At 42.0% G+C, this 21742-nt stretch overlaps 1 protein-coding gene across 1 annotated transcript in view; it reads right to left on the reverse strand.

Annotated features, from left to right (window-relative positions):
- The window catches only part of CYYR1 (cysteine and tyrosine rich 1), a 59184-nt gene that overhangs the window by 15956 nt on the left and 21486 nt on the right, over window positions 1-21742 (reverse strand). The window contains exon 2 of the mRNA XM_069945672.1: window positions 19032-19134. Coding sequence (XP_069801773.1) covers window positions 19032-19134 — 103 coding nt within the window. The remainder of the gene's footprint in view (window positions 1-19031; window positions 19135-21742) is intronic.

Here is a 21742-nt window from a genome sequence, read left to right on the forward strand (position 1 = left end):
GTTTTCTTAATATTTTTTATATTATTAGATAACTCTGTATGCAATTGGCTCCCTCTAGTGGTAGCTGAGAACAAGTAGGATTATATCAATTATCAAGTAATTACTAGAGATGAGCGAACCGGGTTCGGGTTCGAGTGGATCCGAACCCAAACGTTCGGCATTTGATTAGCTGGGGCTGCTGAACTTGGATAAAGCTCTAAGGTTGTCTGGAAAACATGGATACAACCAATTACTATATCCATGTTTTCCGCATAGCCTTAGGGCTTTATCCAAGTTCAGCAGCCGCCGCTAATCAAATGCCGAAAGTTTGGGTTCGGATCGAGCATGCTCCAGGTTCGATCATCTCTAGTCATTAGAATTTAGTTTCCTTATATAAACATTGCTGTACACTGCACATTGCACATGCTTCCCACAGTGAGACTAACAATTCCTTCCATGCTTGTTATTATTTATTCAGTCTCCTTCCCCCAGCTCTGAGCTGCTGCTTTCTGCTGAAAACACAAAAAACTGTGTGTGAGCTTTTCTGCCCATCTCCTCCTCCTCCCCCCTCCCTTCCAAGACAGAAGATGTAAACAAGTTCCTGGCAGGCTTTATTTGTACTTTTATAGCTTCTTTGTAATGCTGGGAGGGTTAATTTGTGATCACGTTGTTGATGAACTCACTGTGACTGATTCTCACAGCATTACAAAGTTTCAGATAGAGACTTCTTTAACTCAGCCTGGTTGAAAGGAAGGGGAGAGGAGGGGGAGATGGAGAGAAAAGCTCACACACAGATTTTGTGTTTTCAGCAGAAAGCAGCAGCTCAGATCTGGGGGAAGGAGACTGAATAGATAATAACAAGCATAGAATGAGTTGTTAGTCTCACCATAGGCAGCTACATATTATAAGTTATGTTTGAGTGAAATATCCCTTTAAGGCTTTGTTCACACAACGTATAGAGACCGGCCGTTCCGTGACCTGGCCGGTCTCTGCCCAGATCATCCCGGCCGGTACTTAAGTACCGGCGAGATGATCTTTTGGCTGCAGGGTTCTGATGCAGGCGCCCATAGCACCCATACCTCCCATAGCACACAGTGAAGCGAGCGGCCAGAGCTGCTCACTTCATTGTGTGAACTGACAGGGTTTCCTACGGCCGCAATTCATTGAATTGCGGCCGCAGAAAACTGACATCCCGGCCAGAGCGCATATGATGTGTATACGCTCTGGCCGGGATCCCATAGAACATAAGGTATTATTCACCCGTACAAAGTACGGCCGTTGTTGCCGATGGCAACAACGGCCTTACTTTTACGTAGTGTGAACATAGCCTAAAACAGAAGTCTATTTGTTCCTTTCCCCTAATCATCGATGGTATGATATGCTTTATAAAATCTGAGCCTTATAGATGTAAGGTGAAATGAAGTGATGCTTTGCGCCCAACCATATAGTTAATGAGACAAATGTAAAATTATTAATAATATATAATTGAGGAAAAGAATTGCTGTTTAAGGAGGATAACATTAATTGCCCATTGTACCGGCTCTGCCTATGTCTCTGCTTGCAGAAGCAAATCAATACAGATCTCCAAAATCTTGCTGCAGCTATCATGTTGACTGTCACCATCATAGTCTTAATTATTATAGTCATCTTAATCATCGTTTTGTTCTCATTAGAAAATATCACTATCCCCTCATTATTATGTCATCCTTTCCAAATATCTTCATTATGTGATGATTATCAGTTATCGTTATCGCTGTCCTTTCCTCATCTTCATAATTTGCTCTTGTCAAATTTCATCATCATCTTTGTCCACAACTTTTTCCTCATCAAGTCATTCATGTCAAGTATCATCAGAATAATCATTTGGTCATCAAATATCATTGTGAACCTTCTCTGCTTCATCATTATGTCACTGTTCATCTTCATGGCATCGCTATCGAGTATTATTATCCTTCACCTTCTTATCACTTTGTCACAGCTGTCATCAATATGATTATATCATTATCAACTTTCATTATCATAAGCCTGTTCTCCTCATCATTATGTCATTGTTATGTCATCATCATTATATCATTATCAAATATCATTATCATGATTCATCCTCATAGTTATATCCCTGTGTTATCCTTATCACCATTATAAATGTCATTACCTTAATATTTGTCTCTTCATTATTATTTTACTGCTCTCATCAGCAACATGTCATTATCAAATATCATTATCATAATCCTTTTCCATCCCATCATTATTTCACTATTTATAATCATTGTGATGTCATGATTCTGAAACCTTATTATGAAAGTTCACTTTATCTTTCATGTCAGATCATAATAATCATTATGTCATCATTATCAAATATCATCACCTTCTACTCTTTATATCATTGTTATCAAGTATCATCTTTAAGGCTTCTTCATTATTATTATTAACAAACTAAACCGTTATCAATGTCCTCTACTTTATCTACTTTTAAATAATTTATGTCATCATAAGCAGTAGCATTATGATGTCATTGTTATCAAATGTCATTGTCAAGTTATCGATATCTCCTTCCTTATCATTTTCAAATTTTACATGTCATCCTCTGTATCATGATGTCATTTTTCTCAAATGTCATTATCAAGATGAGCGCCATTATCAATATCTCCTTGCTTATCATTATCAAATAATTGATTTTATCAGCATCATATCATTGTTGTCAAACATCATCATCAAGATCATCATCAATATCGATATCTCCTTCCTTATTATTGTCAAATTATGTAATTCTCAGTATCATGATGCAATTGTTATCAAATGTCATTATCAAGACTCTCCTCATTATCAATGTCTTCTTCCTTATCATTAAATTATACATGTCATCATCAGTATCATGATGTCATCACTGTCAAAAGTCATTATCATTACCCTTATTACACATCATTACCCCAGGACTCCTCCTCCTCATTATGTCATTGTCAAATACCATGATCCGTTTCCTTCTCTTCTTCCTCACCATCCTCTTTATCAAATGTCATCATTTCTGTTCTCAAACTGTCGCTCTGCCAAAGGTTTAGGCTTCTTATACAGTGCATAAAGGGTTACTATACCACATTTCGTGCCTTACAGTCCAATCTCATTACATCTGCAAGAAAATCACAGCATCTCCCGTCCACAGAGAACTCGCTGCAATTACAGTATAGCCCCAAGGGCAATTCCATTTCAGTTTTCATATTAGGGGGTAGACACACAAAGGCGTATGTGTGATCCCAAGGGGGGGCAGGTAGCGGGGGAGGGGTCAAAACAAATCTCAGCTGTGCTTGTTCAGAATATATTATCACCTAAGTGGAAAGCTTACAGCCGCATATAAAGAGATGGAAGATATTCATGTGGGAGGTGAATAAATATGACGCTGCACCCATGTGATGTTGGGTGCTGGTATTTACACATGCCACATAACACGGGAAGAGCCTGATTTAGCAGTGCTGAATGTGCGGTTTAATTCTGTTCTATGTTAAGAGAGTAAACTGTTTTCATGAATGTGTGACTGTATATTGTGCAACCGGATACCATCAACCATGTGTTATATAGGTTACCAGGAAAAAAGGAATAGGGACTATTTATTGGAGCAGGTGCATTTGAATATTCATTCAAATCAACTGGTGTCAGAAAGTTATGCAAATTCGTAACCTACTTCTATTTAAAAAGTCTTCCAGTATTTATCCGCTGCTGTATGTCCTGCAGGAAGTAGTGTATTCTTTCTAGTCTGACACAGTGCTCTCTGCTGCCACCTCTGTCTGTGACAGGAACTGTCCAGAGCAGTAGCAAATCCCATAGAAAACCTCTCCTGCTCTGGACAGTTCCTGTCACAGACAGAGGTGGCAGCAGAGAGCACTGTGTCAGACTGAAGAGAATACACCATTTTGTGCAGAACATACAGCAGCTGATAAGTACTACAAGGCTTTAGATTTTTAAATAGAAGTGATTTACAAATCTGAATAACTTTCTGGTACCTTTTGATTCGAAAATATTTTTTTTCCACAGGAGTACCCCTTTAACCTCTTAGCATCCCATAACGTATCTGATACGTCATGGTGACGCGGGGGGAGTTCATAGAGGGGTCCCGCCGGCTGTTATGTGCAGCCGGAAAGCGCCTCTATTAGCCGGCGCGGGTCCCGTTGCCGTGCCGGCTAATTAAGCCTCTAAATGCAACTGTCAAACCTGACAGCTGCATTTAGATGCTTTGCTCCCGGTGTCCCTGGTGTCTAGTGGGACGGATCTACCCCCAGCCATGCGATCGCGGGGGGGGGGGGGGGGGGGGGGGATTCGTGCTTCTGGCCAGGCCGGGACTCAGCGTCGCAATGACGCTGATCCCGGCTGGGCAATACATTGCACTGGCCTGCAGCAGGCCAAAGCAATCTATCACCGATCTGATGGATCTTTGCTGTGTATATACACAGCTTTGATCTCTATGAGAGATCAGTACTGTGTATATACAAGTCCCCCAGGGGGGCTTCTAGTTAATGTGAAAAAAAAGTAAAAATGTTTTTTTATTAATAAAAAATCCCCTCCCCTAATAAAAGTCCAAATCACCCCCCTTTTCCCATTTTATAAATATAAATAAGTAAACAAATAAATAAACATATTTAGAATCGGCGCGTGCGTAATCGCCCGAAATATTAATTAATCACATTCCTCATCTTGCACGGTAAACGGCGTCAGCGCAAAAAAATTCCAAAGTGCAAAATTGTGCATTTTTGGTCGTATCAAATCCAGAAAAAATGTAATAAAAAACGATCAAAAAGTCGTATATTCGCAATCAAAGTATCGATAGAAAGGTCGCATCATGGCGCAAAAAATGACACCTGACACAGCCCCATAGACCAAAGGATAAAAGCGCTATAAGCCTGGGAATAGAGCGATTTTAAGGAACATATATCTGTTAACAATGGTTTGAATTTTTTAACAGCCATCAGATAAAAATAAAGGTTATACATGTTATATATTGTTCTAATCATAACGACTTAAGGAACATATATAACAAGACAGTTTTACCCCAAGGTGAACGGCGTAAACACGAAACTCCCTGAAATGAAAACAAATTCCTTTTTTTTTCAATCTGACAGCGCAAATTATTTTTTTCTGGTTTCGCAGCATAAGTTATGAAAAAATAATGCCTGTCATTGCAAAGTACAATTGGTGTCGCAAAAAATATGGGTTCATGTGGGTCTCTAGGTGAAAAATGCAAGCGCTATGGTCTTTTAAACATAAAGTGGAAAAAGCAAAAGCGCAAAAACGAAAATTGACTTTGACCTTAAGGGGTTAATAAACCTACCATAACTAATATGCTGGAAGTGTAATGTAAAGCTCCTGGTCCCAAGATAAAACCTGATACAAAACCTCAAATATCATGCTCAATGGTAGGGCAGAAACCTTTTAGGCTCCCTCAGGCTTTGGTGCCTTTAACATGCGTTGTTAGTGATGGTCTAAAAGTTTTCTCAACCTCAAGTAAGCATTATTATATCTTATCCCAGTGTTTGATTTACAGTATATACTGCTCAGTACTGCTCTCTAATGTCCTTCAGGTTGCTGCTGCTTCTAAAGGTATGCTCAAGATATGTAAGGGGGAAAAGTCAGTTTTCTGTGTGTTAGCAGTCTATAGGAAGCAACATGGCAGTTAGTCTCTACCCACTAGCTCGGTGATAACTGATGGAACTTGGAGAGGGGAAAACTGGTGAAAAATACATTATAATAGTCGTCACTTCAGGCCATCAGAAATGTAGTTTGGCCAGGACTTGCTGTGGTAACATGGATGCCAAAATGCAACTGTACGATGTACAGTATAGCATTAGGAAAATTGGGCATGGCTTTCAGGTCATGTTTTGATTGTCTTGTAGATGTTTACCACCACTTTTTTTGCTTTTTTTTTTTTACAAGTTTTATAGTGACGCATTTCAGTAACTGAACTATATTACCCAGTCGGCGCCACCATCGTGTAGTCTTCAGCATCAGATACACCAGGAGCGTCAAACTGTTGCCCTCCCGCTGTTGCAAAACTACAACTCCCATCCTGCTGGATAGGTAACTCTGTGAATGTAGCTGCCTAGGCATGATGAATATTGTAATTTTGCAAGGCTGTGAGTGTGACACCCCTGAGCTACAGTCTAGTTATATACAGTTGTAACGCTCTGCGGCATTTCTTCATGTCCTCTATACTATATTATTTATATAAGACGTGTAGTGAATTTACCTAGTCACTCATATACATATCCCCGTAACATCATAATCACCTCTTTTCAGAAAATTTGATTCTCTCTGCAAATAAAAATGTGAAAGCTTCTAATAAAGGCTCGACCATAAACTTTCTATATAATGAACCGAGAGCAGTCTGCCTTCCCGCTCCTTGCCAAATTAATCTATCATGTACAATTCAATATACACTTCGCTGGTTTCCACATTTAGACCCAAATGCCTTAACTTTTCGAGCAGAATTCAAGCTTAGCATTTCTTAATGGGATGTCGCGGTCCGCTGCGCCGCAGAAAGGGAAAGTCATTTTAAAGTCAGGTGAGAGGATCATGATTACATATATTAAATATAAAAAGACTCTTCTCAACAGGTACTTGTCAATGATTTTACAGAGCGGGACTTAATGCGGGATGACAGAGATGTCTCGGGGGACTAATGAAACGAGCAGACACTTAGAGAAGCAAATACAATACTCAGGATAGACAAAGAATCCATAACTGAGGTCAGTACATAAATACATATCGTACACATCAACACAAATCTATTTGCACACTCACACTATTGGGGCTGTATTATTGGAAGGCCCAGGAAGCACGTGTGTTGGGTTCAGATAGGCCTTGGGGCAGCAAGTCCTTCAGTATCCGCTAAACTCAGAGATTCCAATCTCCCAGTATCCATTAAACTTAGGGCAGCCAATCTCTCTGTACAATACAGGTAGGTGGCAGGCAGTGTCGGACTGGCCCACCAGAGGACCAGAGGATCCTTCGGTTGGCCCCCCAGCTTTAGAACATGCACTAACACTGACTGACATGTTGTTTCTCACTGGTTCTCCATTGGTGGGCCCCCAGGATCACTTTCTCTGGTGGGCCCCAGATACCCCAGTTCGACACTGGTGGCAGGCCCACAGATTCTGGAATAGGGGGGAGGAGAGGAGGCCTGACAGGGGCCTCCAGCCTAAGTTGGGTCTTCATCAGAGGACATGTTGGTAAAATAATATCACAAGGCTTTGGGAACAACGTATATATGGGAAATAGAATAGCACATGTGTTGCTGTAGACATGAACAGTACAACTTGTAATGTCGCTATCTGTACAATCACTATCTCTAGGTCTAGGTCGATGCTACAAAATTGTGGTGTAAGCCCTCTCTCTCATTAACAGTGGTAGCGGTTCTATCTCTCGTAACTGCACCCACCCCTCTCGGATTTGATGGCCACCTCCTGTCCACAGCGCATGGCATAATGCACTACCCACAAACAAAAGGTTTAGGTGGGAGTATAACATATCACAGAACAATACCAACATGGCAACACGAATGAAGATTATATTATTATGAATTTAAAGGGAATGTGTCATCAGAATTGGACCTATTGGATAAATCAAGTTTTTATGTTAAAACTAGGTATCTACTGATGCATTATGTTAAATGAAACATATTCCAAATTTACAGGCGTTTATTAAAATGTATTATTTGAGAGATGTAGGCTGACTATTCCCCTATGTACCACTTAGTTTCATACCCTTTAGCCCTTGGTAATGGCCCACCAGGCATCCACTTTCTTGGGTCACTCATGCTCAGTTCAATCCCAGTCACATGATCTGTCTAGTACTGGCAGTTGGTTTTCACTTTACGTGCAACAAGGGGGATTGTGGGAAAGTGCCTGCACTGTTGCCTAGCAACCACAGGGTCACAGGTCAAAGAGGAAACCAGGAAGAAATAAGATGTATAGGGAAGAAAAATGGTACAGGGATGTATGCTGAACCATTTGTCCTCCTTTACATATATGTATGTGGCACACATCTATTTATACCTTCTTTGCTTTAAGACACCACGCCTTTAAGCATAGTATTTAAGTTTTTTTTAGTGGTTTTTCGTTTTACTATTTATATTATAAAATAATAAAATCTTTCAGTTTCCATTTTGGCCACTAGGCCTGAAACTAAGCTGATGCTTTTGCCTGTACAGACAGGGGCGGACACAGACTGCAGAGGGCCCCTGCTCCAAAAATGTGTTTGGGCCCCCATAACCTATTCGTTTCTCCACCCTTCTGCCCCAGTGTGGGACTAGGGAACCTGTGGCCAACCAATAGAACTGATCATGTTGGGCACCCAAATAAAGAACCCGTCAGAAGCGACATGCTGACCTGGTACCATCCCATACTGATGTATCTGTGACCACAGCTGCCTGAATAACAATAACTACAACTCTCAGAATGCCTTACACTTATGAAGCTCTCTGAGAATGCTGTGAGTTGTAGTTTCTGAGAGGACAACCCCTTGAGTTGTCTGCTCATTTGTACTTCAAATCCCAGCACATCCTGAGGAGTTCAGACTGCAGTAAATGCTGGGAGTTGTAGTGTTTGCAGCTGTTGTACTTGCAGGGTCCTATGTGAATTAAACACTGCATGCTGTGTAGGGGAGTATATAGCTCAGAATGTGGAAGTGACTCCAGAACAGCACTAATAGGGGATAGAAGAAATGGGCCCGTAATCACTGTTGGGGCACAGATGGGATACATGTACTGTATGTGGCTGCACAGGTGGGAGACATATACTGTATGTGGCTGCACAGGTGGGATACATGTACTGTATGTGGCTGCACAGGTGGGATACATGTACTGTATGTGGCTGCACAGGTGGGATACGTGTACTGTATGTGGCTGCACAGGTGGGATACATGTACTGTATGTTGATGCACAGGTGGGAGACATGTACTGTATGTGGCTGCACAGGTGGGAGACATGTACTGTATGTGGCTGCACTGGTGGGAGACATGTACTGTATGTGGCTGCACTGGTGGGAGACATGTACTGTATGTGGCTGCACAGGTGGGATACGTGTACTGTATGTGGCTGCACAGGTGGGATACATGTACTGTATGTTGATGCAGAGGTGGGATACATGTACTCTGTGTGACTGCACAGGTGGGTTACATGTACTGTATGTGGCTGCTTAGGGGGAGATGAAAGAGTAAAACAACCATGCTGCAGGGGGGAGGGGGACACAGATATTGGCTAAAAGGCATAAACTTACAATAAAACTTACAGCACCAGAGAGGGGGGTGGGGGCTGTGCGCTTTCTCTTACACAGTTCACCCTCTATCCTACATCTTCCAGCAGCCTGACAGACACACACTGACAATAACCACTCACTGTCAGAGCTGCTGCTGTTGCTCCTCTTCACAGTCCTGTTCCTGGCAGCCATAACCCTGCAGGATCCCTCCAGCCCCTTTCACCACATGCTCTCTCTCCTCTCCTCCTCACACAATGTATGCCGGACAGCGAAGTACAGGAGGGGCTGCCAGCAGCAGCGTGCAGGAGGAGAAGAGAACCAGCCCCAGCGGGCACAGCATCCAGTTACTAAAGGGGCCGTAGAGGAGCATGGGGCCCACGCTTTCTGGGTGCTGATACCGCCTGGGGGCCCACTACAGACATGTGCGATGCTGAGCTGACACTTTAGAGTCTGAGCCTGACGGGCCCCTCTATTGTCCTGGGCCCCTGTGCAGCTGAACATGCTGCACAAGTGATAGGTCCGCCTTTGTGTACAGATCACTTCCCAGCAGTCCCCTCCTTATCATCATCCAAATAGGACATGTCCTGTCTATTGTTGCATTTGGTCAATGGGAATTACAGTAAAGCATATCTCTTAATGCTGGTAAAATAACTCAGGAAAGATGAACAAAAATGTAATAAATAAAATAAAATTAGCAAATACATTTGAAAAAGAGAATGTTTCAGTACCTGACACTGATCAGTAAAAATAATCTAGGTGACATATCCCCTTTAAAGTGCTCTATGCAGCCTTTTATATAAATATATGAGATTTACTCCCCTTTTGAATGGATGGCCGAAAGGGAATGGAGCTTGTAGTAGTAGGATGACCCATTTGACCTTGGGGGCCTCTTCTCTTCAGTGTATGCTCCAGAATTATTTGGTGATTTTCATATTAAGCTTTAGCTTTTTGGCACTTGTCATTTCCATACTATAACCAAACACATCTTAAGTGTAGAAATTTCATTTGTATAATGGAAAACCAGCAAAAAAGTTTAATTTAAGATGCTATTAACCTCTGTAATGGACGGGGCGACGTCCAAAATAAACAATTACTTTAATTGCAGCTTATACTGGTTGTGAAAAATATCATATTGTACTGACGTGGAGAAAAACTCTCTGTTCTATGGAAACTCAACAAGCCTTAATAGTATAACTACTGCACACGGGAAGAGGAAAAATCAATTCTGAAAAACAAAGTGATGGAAGTCTCCAAAGGACCACATTAGAAATCATTAAAATGTTTTCTCCTTCCACAAGAGCCATGTTCAGGTAAATCTATCATCCATGAAAGAACATTTGTCAATCAATTCTTACAAAAACATCTTTTTCGCCAGGGGTCCTGTGCAGAGGCAAAATTGAGCATTGTGGGAATTTAGCCTTTTTTGTTATTTTTAAGAAAATATTTAGTGGATGAAGTATAAAATCTGTCAAAGAACTGGCAAAGCCAAAAATGTATTATCCCAACCTGTGCCTCCTCCCCCCATGATTTCATACTTGTCTCCTATCTTGTGGATTGGAGACAGTAAAAACAAATTGGAAAAACTTTTGACATTTCAGGGACATGACTAAAGTATTATCCATTTAACTATGGTCCATTTAACTAGGGGATTAGTTATAATTAATCGGAAAACCCCTTTAATGACAGGTACGCTGTAAGTTGAATTTGTGGATGCTGAAGACTGGGCCAATTTGAGCAAGATAATAAGGTGGTGATACCAATGGTTTTAGAGGGTTCAACCAACTATCTGATGTCTAGGTCCAATGATGGGGGATAACAGATTTCAATCTGAACTTTTCAGCAAGTCTCTTACTCCTTTTTATATTGGACATCTGGACTTCATTGGTAGAGCACTGAGGACATTGTGGACAAGATCTGGGTAACAAGTACTCCCATGATGATAGGAGTAAGAAAGTTGCAAATTTTTGTGCAAATCGGAAATTGTGCAAATGTTTAATGTGTACCACCTTGCATGCATTTTTCACTCTGGAAATTTTCAGGAAATATAAAAATGTACTCTGTGCCTTAACTGGCATTAAAAAATAAAAGGCCTCATGTTAAGGTCTTATTCTCACAGTCTGTGCACAGTTCTTATATACAGAAGATATGTCTCCAACTGGACTTCAGAACTCCAGGCATTATCATTCATAATGAAGCCATGAGCTCCGAAAATGTTAAATCTCAAAATCAATTTACTAAAATGTTTATAACTATTTTCAAACTCAGGGCATCATTATGCATGATGATGACTGAAGTTCTGAAGTCCGGTCTGTAGAACATTGTCCCTATATATGGATCGTGCACGCAGGGGGGGATTCATGAGGCAACATAGCAGGAAACTGTACAGGGCCCCATGAGTCCTGAACACTCCTCCCATACTCACATGACATGGCACAGTCCCACAGTGTTCCTGTCTACCAGATGCCTGGCGCACCAGTGATTACACTGGCATGCCATGGAGCTATGGGTATGTGTATGGGGGGTATCTTTTGGCTGGGAGCGCAATGCTGCCTCCGGCCACAAGAGAAAGTGGCAGGGCAGGGAGCCCTGCCAGTGGGTGCTGTGATCTGTAGCTACATGAAGGCAGACCGTGTTTCGCCAGGAGACCCGGGCCCCTCTGCCGCATGGGCCCCATATCAGTTGCGCAGTCTGCCTCCATGGTAGCTACACATCTGCCTGCACTGAACGTGTGAATGCAGCCCTACCCTCAGTGCTGCAGCTGTCATTTCTTCCTTTGGTCGCTCCTGTGCTGTTCTTGCTTCTTCCAATGACATCCTGGCTTTCCATTCAGCTCTGTGATTGGCTGAGCAGGAAGCAAAATGTCATCAGAAGTAGAAAGAATAAGACAGGGAATAGAAGATGTGACAGCTGTAACGCCAGGGACCTTTAATATAGTGCTATACAGTTCTATTTTAATTCCAGCATCCAATATATACAATACTCAGATCACAATGATCCAGTCCCAGGTGTTCAAGCAAGTAGATGCTCTGAGTTTTTCTAAGGAGGTTTTTGGAAGCCCCAAGACATATCCACCTTTTGCCCTCTCTCCACTCCAGCCATAGCCATATAACATTAGAAAAGTTCCTATAAAGCAGCTCAGCAGAAGTTGGTAATGGGGTGGTCGGACATCACTTATAAAGTCAATTTAACTAGCAGACAGCAGCTGCTGCCACAACAGTTTTATCTCTTTTTTCCCCATTCTAATTGCTGTTTGATTGCTATTAAAGGGGAAACTTTAGAATCTCATTTCACTTCTGTCGTGTTAAGTTCTTTGCGGCAGCTGCGGATCGCCCGGCCCAACTGTGCAAACAAATAAAGAGGTGCAATAAAAGTGGAAAAGTACTGGCTAAATGTTTTCTTCTTTTTTTTAATGTTTGGACAGCTACAGATCCATCCAAATATCCAAATATCTGAGAATGGAAAGAATTCCTGGAGGCTAAGCCGGTGGCTGGAGCATGTATCCTCTGTTATAGCTCCAGACAGGATGCAGATTGATGGTCCGTATCACAACAGGATATGCAGAAGTTGACCCCTTGTGTTGTCTGTCATCGCTTTCATAAAAGGGATTTCTGTAGGAATGTGGGTGGCGGAGATGGCGTCATGCAATAACTTCAGTGCAATAACAAGATCGCATGTATCAACCTGACCCATCGCTGGCACATACGTAAGTGGCGGTCTGGTTTACAAAACCTATCTTATTAGAGGGGGGTCCCTGTCCTTCTTCAGGACCCTCATTTCTCATCCAGAGTAGAGAAGATCTACAAAGACAATCACTTACTGTGAAGTACCGAGAACATCCATGCATTATATAGACAGCTCATTGACTTCAATGTGCACCATGTAATCCATCATCCTGAGTTATGTCCTCTATTATAGTCCGGAGCTGCATTTACAAGTCTGCTGGTTGTTATTATCAGCTGCTGTGAGCTAACCTAAGCCACCGCTATGTGTATGACGATCATCCAGAGCTGTGGAATTCTACCCCATAGCAGCTCCCATGGGCTGCTCCAACAGTGGGACCCAATGTGGCTTATGACATTGACATCCAGGGTCATTACACTGGAATCACATAGAAAATAGCAGAACACTGTGATAATACTAATCTCCTTATCTGTAAGGTCCTGGGGCACCTGGGACCTGACAGGCTCTATTTAAGTAATATCTGTGTTAAGGTAAGTATTTATTACTGTCCACATGGGTGTTTTTTTTTTAACTCAGCTGCATTAAAGTGCCTTTAGTGCACAGACTGGTGAAAGTCCCATAGTTGATAAGAATACACATGACCATACAACCCTTGACAGACATGGATGTGCAGTGTCCCAGAACACGCTGTCTGTTTCTCACTGTCAGTTTATTTTTGCTATTACAGCTATGCCTGTTCTGGAAACTATTTGCACTGCAACTGTGATATAGTCCCTATTATTCTCAGGTTCCTGTATATTGTACATGTGTTTAACTCTGTGCAGTGGTATGCAAAGGCTGAGGATCACGTGACCAAGCCCTGTAACCATGGTTCCTCCAATGGCCGTCGAGCTTTGGCCAGGGGTACCATGTGACTTCCCCTTGCTAGTTAGTTCCGGCCCCTGCTCCCAAGCAAGGAGGTCGTGTGTTTTGTGTCTCTCTTCACCTTCAGAAGAGAGGCTGGTGCTCTGCTGTAACAGATCCTGGCTGTCCGCCTGCTCAAGTGCCTGGAGTATCTTCTCATCTGGGTGTCGTTCCTGTTATTCATCTCCTCGTCAAGTCTAGATTTATACCGCAAGTACTCTAAGTTCACCCAGCATCTCTATTCTTCTCTCACTACTACTCCCATCATCCGGCACATTTCACCTCAGCCTATGCAGCACCACCTTTGCTCTGTCTAAATATGTCTGCTATATACCCGGTTGCATCCGGAAGAGACTGTTGCTACCAGTGGCCTCAGTTACAATAAAAGTGTAACCACCGCTGTTACTGAACCCTGGCATTGGTGTCCCGTTTACTGGTGCCCTGACTAGGTACAGCGAAAGAATCGCATGCCCAGTAGCAAGTATACCGCAGTATCTGCAGACCGGTCCCTCAGCTGTGCCACCCTCAGGCCCTGTACTGTGACAATCCTATACCCTGCAGCTGCCCCGCTTCCTGCCCGCTCTCAACGTCTGCACTGCGAAGTGACCCACACGGGTCAGGGCATCGCAGATGCACCGACCATAGTAGTTTATGGGGTTATAGTGGTATACATAGTAGAGAATGGGCCCCATTTTGAATATTAAAACGGGCCACTCCATTGTTTGTTTCCCCATCACCCATGGGCTAATTCTTTTTCTCGTTGGTAACTCTCACAGGACCTAGACACCCATTAGGACCAATCATGGCATGAACTCTTCTCCTCAAGGGCCCCAAAACAGCTGCATGATCTATATCAATGGAAGGGATGGGGAACCTTCAACCCTTTAGTTGTTGAAAAACTAGAATTCACATCATGACTGATACCAAGGCTTTGGCTGTCCCGGCATGATGGAAATTGTAGTTTTCCAACAGCTGAAGGGCCAAAGGTTCCCCATCTCTGCTCTATCTTATGTATGCCCTTGGCTTTGCTGTTCTTTTACCTGGTAGAAAAAGAAGTCAAGATTTGTTTCATTGGATGCTGTAAGATGTAGTACAGGCACTATTCCATGGACTGACGTTCGCTGTGAAGAACACCAATCTCATAGATCATTTGTTGGCCGCACATTTCCTATTACATGGAAAAGATGTTTTAGCAAGTCAAAGCAAAGCAAACGAGTGCTTGCTCATCATCTGTTGACCACTGACCCTATAACACAAGGGAAAATTGGCCTATTCAGCCGACAGTCACTCCGCGTAATACGACCTTAAACTCTTCTAGAGATGTTGCTTCTATAGTGCCCCATGGAGACACCATAAAACCGAACCGCCACATAGGCACCATACACATGACCGCAAAACAATAAAACAAAGCACAGATAAATCCTAAGCCGTCACTTTGCTGATGATTGTGACTATTCGGCCAAGTGGAATACTTTTACTTTCTGCCCTGCGAGAGAGCATTAAAAATAAATTGCATTAGGTTGTATAAGAGAGGCGCAGAAAGTGTGTGTGTTGTCACGGGGAGAAAAGCTTTTATTCACCTGCACAGCTGTAATGTTCTGGCTTTTAAACTTTAATAACGCTGAGTGCGCACTAAGACATTAAAATGCTTTTCCTAATGGAGGATCTTAACCGGGATCCGAAAACATTACGTTATTTATTCCTAATGGCAGAAACCTGCAGCACAGACAGATGGGAAAATGACAGCATGAGGGGCCGTCAATATTATCTGCCCCCTTCCTTCTTTTCCTTTTTATTGCATATTTGCCACTCTGAATAGTTTCTGATCATTAAATAAAATGTAAAATAATAAAGAGAAGTCAATACTTGTGCTATCTAATTTATTATACCATAATTCAGGTATATGATATAGATGACCTATCCTTATGATATGAGATCAGTGGGATTCAGACTCCCCACAGCGTGAGCTATGACCCGGTTATTGTTTGCAACACACAGCTCCATACCACAGCTCCATACTTTTCTTAGTGGCTGTTCCTGGTACTGCAGCTGTCTGAATAAATGAATGAATGAATGAATGAATGAATTAATTAATTAATTAAAGGGTCTATCTATCTATCTATCTATCTATCTATCTATCTATCTATCTATCTATCTATCTATCTACATGGGTCAAAGGGGTAGTGACTCTCCTTAAGGGGAGCTCATCATAAATACGTGTAGAGACTTACAGACCATTCCCCAGTCAATGTTCTAAGGCTCGTTGACTGAGCGAGACTTGACTTGAAGGGACATCTCTTTGCTCAAGAAGTGTGAGAGCTATTTTGCATTTTCTTTCTATCTATCTACAGAAATAACGCCACTCTTGTCCTCAGTTTATGTGTGTTATTGTAGTGCAGGTCTATTGATGTAAATGGAGCTGAGTTGTAATACTGCACACAAGCTGAGGATAGGTGTTGCACTGTTTTTGGAAGAAAGAAGATATAATATTCTAATCCTAGCTAACCCTTTAAGTGAATGGTTCTATACTGTAGTACCAGGTACAGCCACTGCAGTGTACATAGGTCATAGGTCTGTGCCTAGTAAACAGAGAAGGGGATGGAGCACTCATTGCTACGAGGGGACTTGGCACCAATCTGACTCTGATTGCCCAGGTGATGGTTCAAGAGATCCAATACTGAGCCATGTTAAAGGTTCAGTAAAGGACTACAAATCTATTAGCTTGGTGCTTATATTGGGCAGTGGTTGGGGTATGTAACACCACAGCCCTAATGATAGGCCATCAATATCAAATTCCTGGAAATATATTTAAAACTCTGAGGAGAGGAAAACGTGCTAAGAATTTGTCCAAAATGAGTTCAGCCTACAGCTATAGATCTACTGCACAAGGTAGAAACCAGTTTGTCCTCATTTTAGGGGGAAAAAAACTCCTTCCCATGTCTAAATCATAAAAAAGTGATGAGCATACTTGTCAAACTGTTTGGGTTCGGCAACGTTTTCTGAACCCAAACGCTTGGCATTTGACCCCCAACATCTGGAGAAGTTGGATGCTGCCCAAGGGAGTTCTGGAAAACATGGATACAGCCAGGGCCATATTACCAACTGCTGCTGCCCTAGGCACTAAACCTGCAGACGCCCCATCTTCACTCACCAGTTAGCATCATGATTTTCTACTCTCTGAACATTTTATTGATATTAGATCAGTCTTAGGCACATTTACTGTACGTCACCACATGCTGCCAAAACCAGACTCTCATAGTCTCACTGCTCTTACAGTAAAGAATCCCATTCCATACTAGCATAGAAGCCTTCTTTCAGCTAGAGTCCTAGGTATATACACATCATGGTAGTGATCTCTGTACTTTACTTTGATTTGGATATACATTAAAGCCTTTATCGGAGGACCACCCAAAATTGCCCTAAAACATGTTCTCCTATGGAGAAGTCTACTCAAGTCCTCTCTTAAACTGAGAAATACGGAGCAAATATGGTAGCCACACATATATGATAGCTGAAATGTCAGTACTGTCTCTCTATCCACCCATATGTGAATAAGGATGGATAGGGTGGATAAGGGAAAGAAGACAAAATTGTCTGATCTTTCTCCAAACATTATGTGTCATGGAAGAAGGAAGCCCCCATACACATTAGAAAGTCCTACAGCCTTTTTTCTTTGGTATATGGTGGCCCTTGGGGGCTATATTGAGCCACTATACTGAAGTGTGCATGATCCCTAAGTGTGCATGATCCCTAAGGAATATGATTTTTTTTTTTTTTTTTTTTTTGTATCCTATGCACAGACCCTATACTAAAAGGCATATATAATCTCATACCTACCATGGCTGGTCTTATAGCTAAAAAAAAAAAAAATCTATAGAAAGTAGAACACTGTCATCCAAATGAATGGAACCTGAAACAACAGACAGGCGAGACGTGAAGATTTAAGCCTGTCGCGGCTGATGGCGGACTGATTTCATGCCCTGTGATGCCCACACAATAATGATGTCTTTAGGGATTTCCTCAGAAGCGCTCCAGTGCAGAATGTCTGCTGTCTTGAGATAGGCCGAGCACGGCTCAGACTTGGCTGCAGACACCATCTCTTTTAATAGGATATTTTATTTGAAGTAAAGTTCACTGAACATCAAGCACGGCAGCGGCGTTATGTCACATATCCCCACTGTGCAAATCCTGCATTTAACTCTGGAAAGCGTTACTGGCATTAGTAAAACAAAGAAAGATTTGTCCATTGCATTCGGCAGCTAAATACAGCGGCTAAAATCCTCAACTGTGATATACAAGCCCTGGCAAAAATTATGGAATCGCCAAGCCTAGAGGAAGGTCAGAGCTTTTTGCTTTGTGGCAAATATATGAATATATACAAAATAAGGGGTAGAAAAACATGTCCGCTTTCTTTTAGAAACAGTACCATTTTTGTCCTCAGTTTGAGTGTGGTATTGCAGCTCGGTTCTATTGAAGTGAATGGAGCTGAATTGTATTACAGTGGTATATACAGTGGTACCTTGGTTTAAAAGTAACTTGGTTTAAGGGCGTTTTGGTTTAAGAGTTCGCAGTTTTTTTAAATTGTGACTTGGTTTAAGAGCATTGCTTTGGTGTAAGAGCTCCCTGTACTGGGTGGGAGGGGGAGTGGAGGAGGGGCATGGTCTGCATAGTTTGGTCTACAGCCCTGGTCTCTGACCCAGGAAGTCTCCCTCACCTTCCAAATCATAGCAGATCCACTTCAGGCTGGGGCTTACATCAGGGGACAGGACTGCAGAGGTAATCTCTCCATAGCTGTAACCCCTCTCTCCCTGGACAGAGAGTGCTGCTATACTGTACCCACATCTGCCCTGCTCATTCCTTCATACTCCCTGCAGTCTCTATCAGCCCTTGTGTTTCCCATCCTCTCCATTACTGTACAGTAACTTATAATATCACATATTCTGCTGTTTCTAAATGTTTGTTTCATCTGTTTTACGTTATTCAGAATAATAAATTATTATTTTTGGGGTGTGTTAACAATTGTCTGCATTTCTATGCTTTCTTATGGGAAAATTTGGATTACAAGCACGGTCCTGAAACAAATTATGCTTGTAATCCAAGGAACCACTGTATATGTGTATATATATATATATATATATATATATATATATATATATATATATATTCATTAAGCAAAATAAAGTATAGTGCAATGCAATCACATAACCATGGAATAAAAGAGATGGAACTTACGAAAGGACGTTTCCAATGTAGGCATAGTAGGAACAACAGTATGGAGGAGTCCCATCACAGCAATAGGATTTGCAGTCTACTCCACAGTGTGCAAGGCAGGATTCTAGGGGAAGAAATAGACACACATAGGTGTTGTGCATTTTAATAGAATTTTGTCACATAAGGAACCTTTTTAATTAGATGCCCCAATTCCTAGGCTCATATGTTGGATTCTCAATGATCAAGTTATTAGTTCTATGGTGGTATAGTATCTTTTTCACTTTTCATATACATATCAAACACTATTAAGAAAATCTACACTGCACTACCAGTAGCCATATAAACCCCTATCCAGCCATGACTTACATCCAAATAACAGATGGGTTTCCAAGTTGTTCACCAAGTGATGCCACCATAGCTAAGACATAATTATGTTTTAGCTACATAATATCTTCCATTTCTGTATAGCTCTGTTGTTTTGATGCTGCCAGGGCTTCTCTCACAGACACTGACCTTCTATTACCAAGTATAAGGTAGTCCTATAAGTAGTCAATGTATTTACACACAACACATATTGGCTGCTAACACTGTACTGCTGCCCAGCATGTCAAACATGATCCCTCTTGAGAACAAAAACAAAACAAAAAAATTATAATAAAGGCCATATTACACAGCATGATATTGAGGAGAAAGCGGGTGCCAACCTGTCAGCTCAGTGCTTGCTTCCTCCTCATTCTCTGCTCACTGTCTGTGCTATTACATGCACAAAAAGCAGCAGGGAGGAGCGGGAGGGGCTGCCCGGATAATCCAAGGAGGATGCTTGGAGGATCTAAGGTGGCCCATTGAAGTTAGTGGCAGTCTGCTGCTGCTGCTTCTATTGCATGGAGCGGTGAGAGACTGGTTTAAAGAGGCCTTTTAGTTACAGATAGAACATTAGTAAGGCAGGCATCTTGTAAATCATTTACACATAAGACCGGAAAAACCCTTTAACACCTAAATCAAGACCAGTGACTAAATATTACAAAAACATTAATTAAATATAAAACATGATATTTTGTGTGGTAAAATTCTAGATACACCATGCCAGAAACCTGCCCGACCCTAGTACCATGAGTTAGATAATGTCTTGGATAGTATCTTTTAGGGACAATGCTCTAGTGGACTTGACATGTCCATGTAATACACAAATAGCACATATTGTAGATTTCAATGCTTTTTTAACTTGTGATCTAGACAAACTAATTATAGGGCCTATCACTGCTGTGGGATATCTATGATCAGCTTATTTTCATGGAGACTTCTCAAAAAAGTCTTGAAGGTGGACAATCCCTTTGACTGTCCATTCTGAGCATGTTGTTAAAGAGGTTCCTAGGGTTTAATTTTACGAATACCTTAAAACTTTAAGCAGTAACTAAAGGCCGTATTAGATGGCCCGAAAGGCTGCGATCAGCCGACGAGTTAGTATTGGCTGATCGCTGTCTCTATTACTATACCGTATTTTCCGACGACTTTTTAACCCTGAAAAATCTTCTTAGAAGTCGGGGGTCGTCTTATACGCCGGGTACGATTACCTCATACGATGGAGGAGCTAAAAATGGCCGCATCTTCATGGTATAGGGGAAACCACTATAAAACAAACAGTTAACTCATCTGGGGCCCATTGCCGGCGCAGGCAGTGTACGTTCCTGAGCAGCCAAGCAGCTCCTGCAGAGCTTCGGGAGATTGGCAGAGGCTCCGGAAGTACCCAAAGCCTCTGTCATTCTTCCGAAGCTCTCCCGGCAAACGAGCGCCTTCCAGCTTCTCCAATGAGATGCTCGGCTGCTCGGGAGAGCTTCCGGGATCCCCAGTGCAGGCAGTGTACATCCCAGGAACGGGACAGGAGACGTGCGGATGCCGGGAATGGGTCACAGGTGAGTTAACTGTTTTTTTGTTTTAATTTAGCTGCAGTTAAGCCCTGCTGCGGTCAGGCAGGGGTTACATTTTCCGGCATTCCCCTGACCATCTTCTTAAAAGTCAGGGGTCGTCTTATACACCCAGTTGCCTTATACGCCGGAAAATACGGTACTCAGTTTGGCAGATAATCGATCCGTGTAATAGGGCCTTAATACCAATGGATACACATATAGTAAAAAGAGAATATATATATATATATATATATATATATATATATATATATAAAATCTAGTCCACTGCAGCAGAGCAGGCTCATTTAATGGATTGTGCCCAGAAACGCAGTTATCTTCTCTAGTGATCCCATTGAGGACTGATTTCCACTATTCATATTCTCGGATAAACTAGACAAGCAAATTGTCCTGTGATTTGTCTCTACTGAAAAGAAACAAGATTAGGAAGATGCTCTGAGAAACAGAATAGAGACAGGGCCTAAAGTAAAGGCTTTACTTACACTACATGGAGCTTCTATGGTTCTACATAGTAAGGCTCCCTATATAGGTCATAGAGATTAAATACCAGCAGGACTGATCATGTAATGTGTATGGGGGCTTTGCGACTCATATGCCAATAAGGATCGGGCAGTTTGATTACAGCTGCCTGATCCCCTTGTTCACAAGAAGATAAGATGCGGACAGAGCTGTCTCACGTTGACTTTCTCCCCATTGAGCTCAGTTTGTGAAATGTGAATACTGGATTGGCGTCTTTGCTGTTATTGTACATACAGGATGTAACTTGAATATGATGTAATAGATAATAGGTTATTTGTGATGCATCCCATA

The sequence above is a fragment of the Dendropsophus ebraccatus genome, chromosome 11 (assembly GCF_027789765.1).
Source record: "Dendropsophus ebraccatus isolate aDenEbr1 chromosome 11, aDenEbr1.pat, whole genome shotgun sequence".
Classification (NCBI taxonomy): domain Eukaryota; kingdom Metazoa; phylum Chordata; class Amphibia; order Anura; family Hylidae; genus Dendropsophus; species Dendropsophus ebraccatus.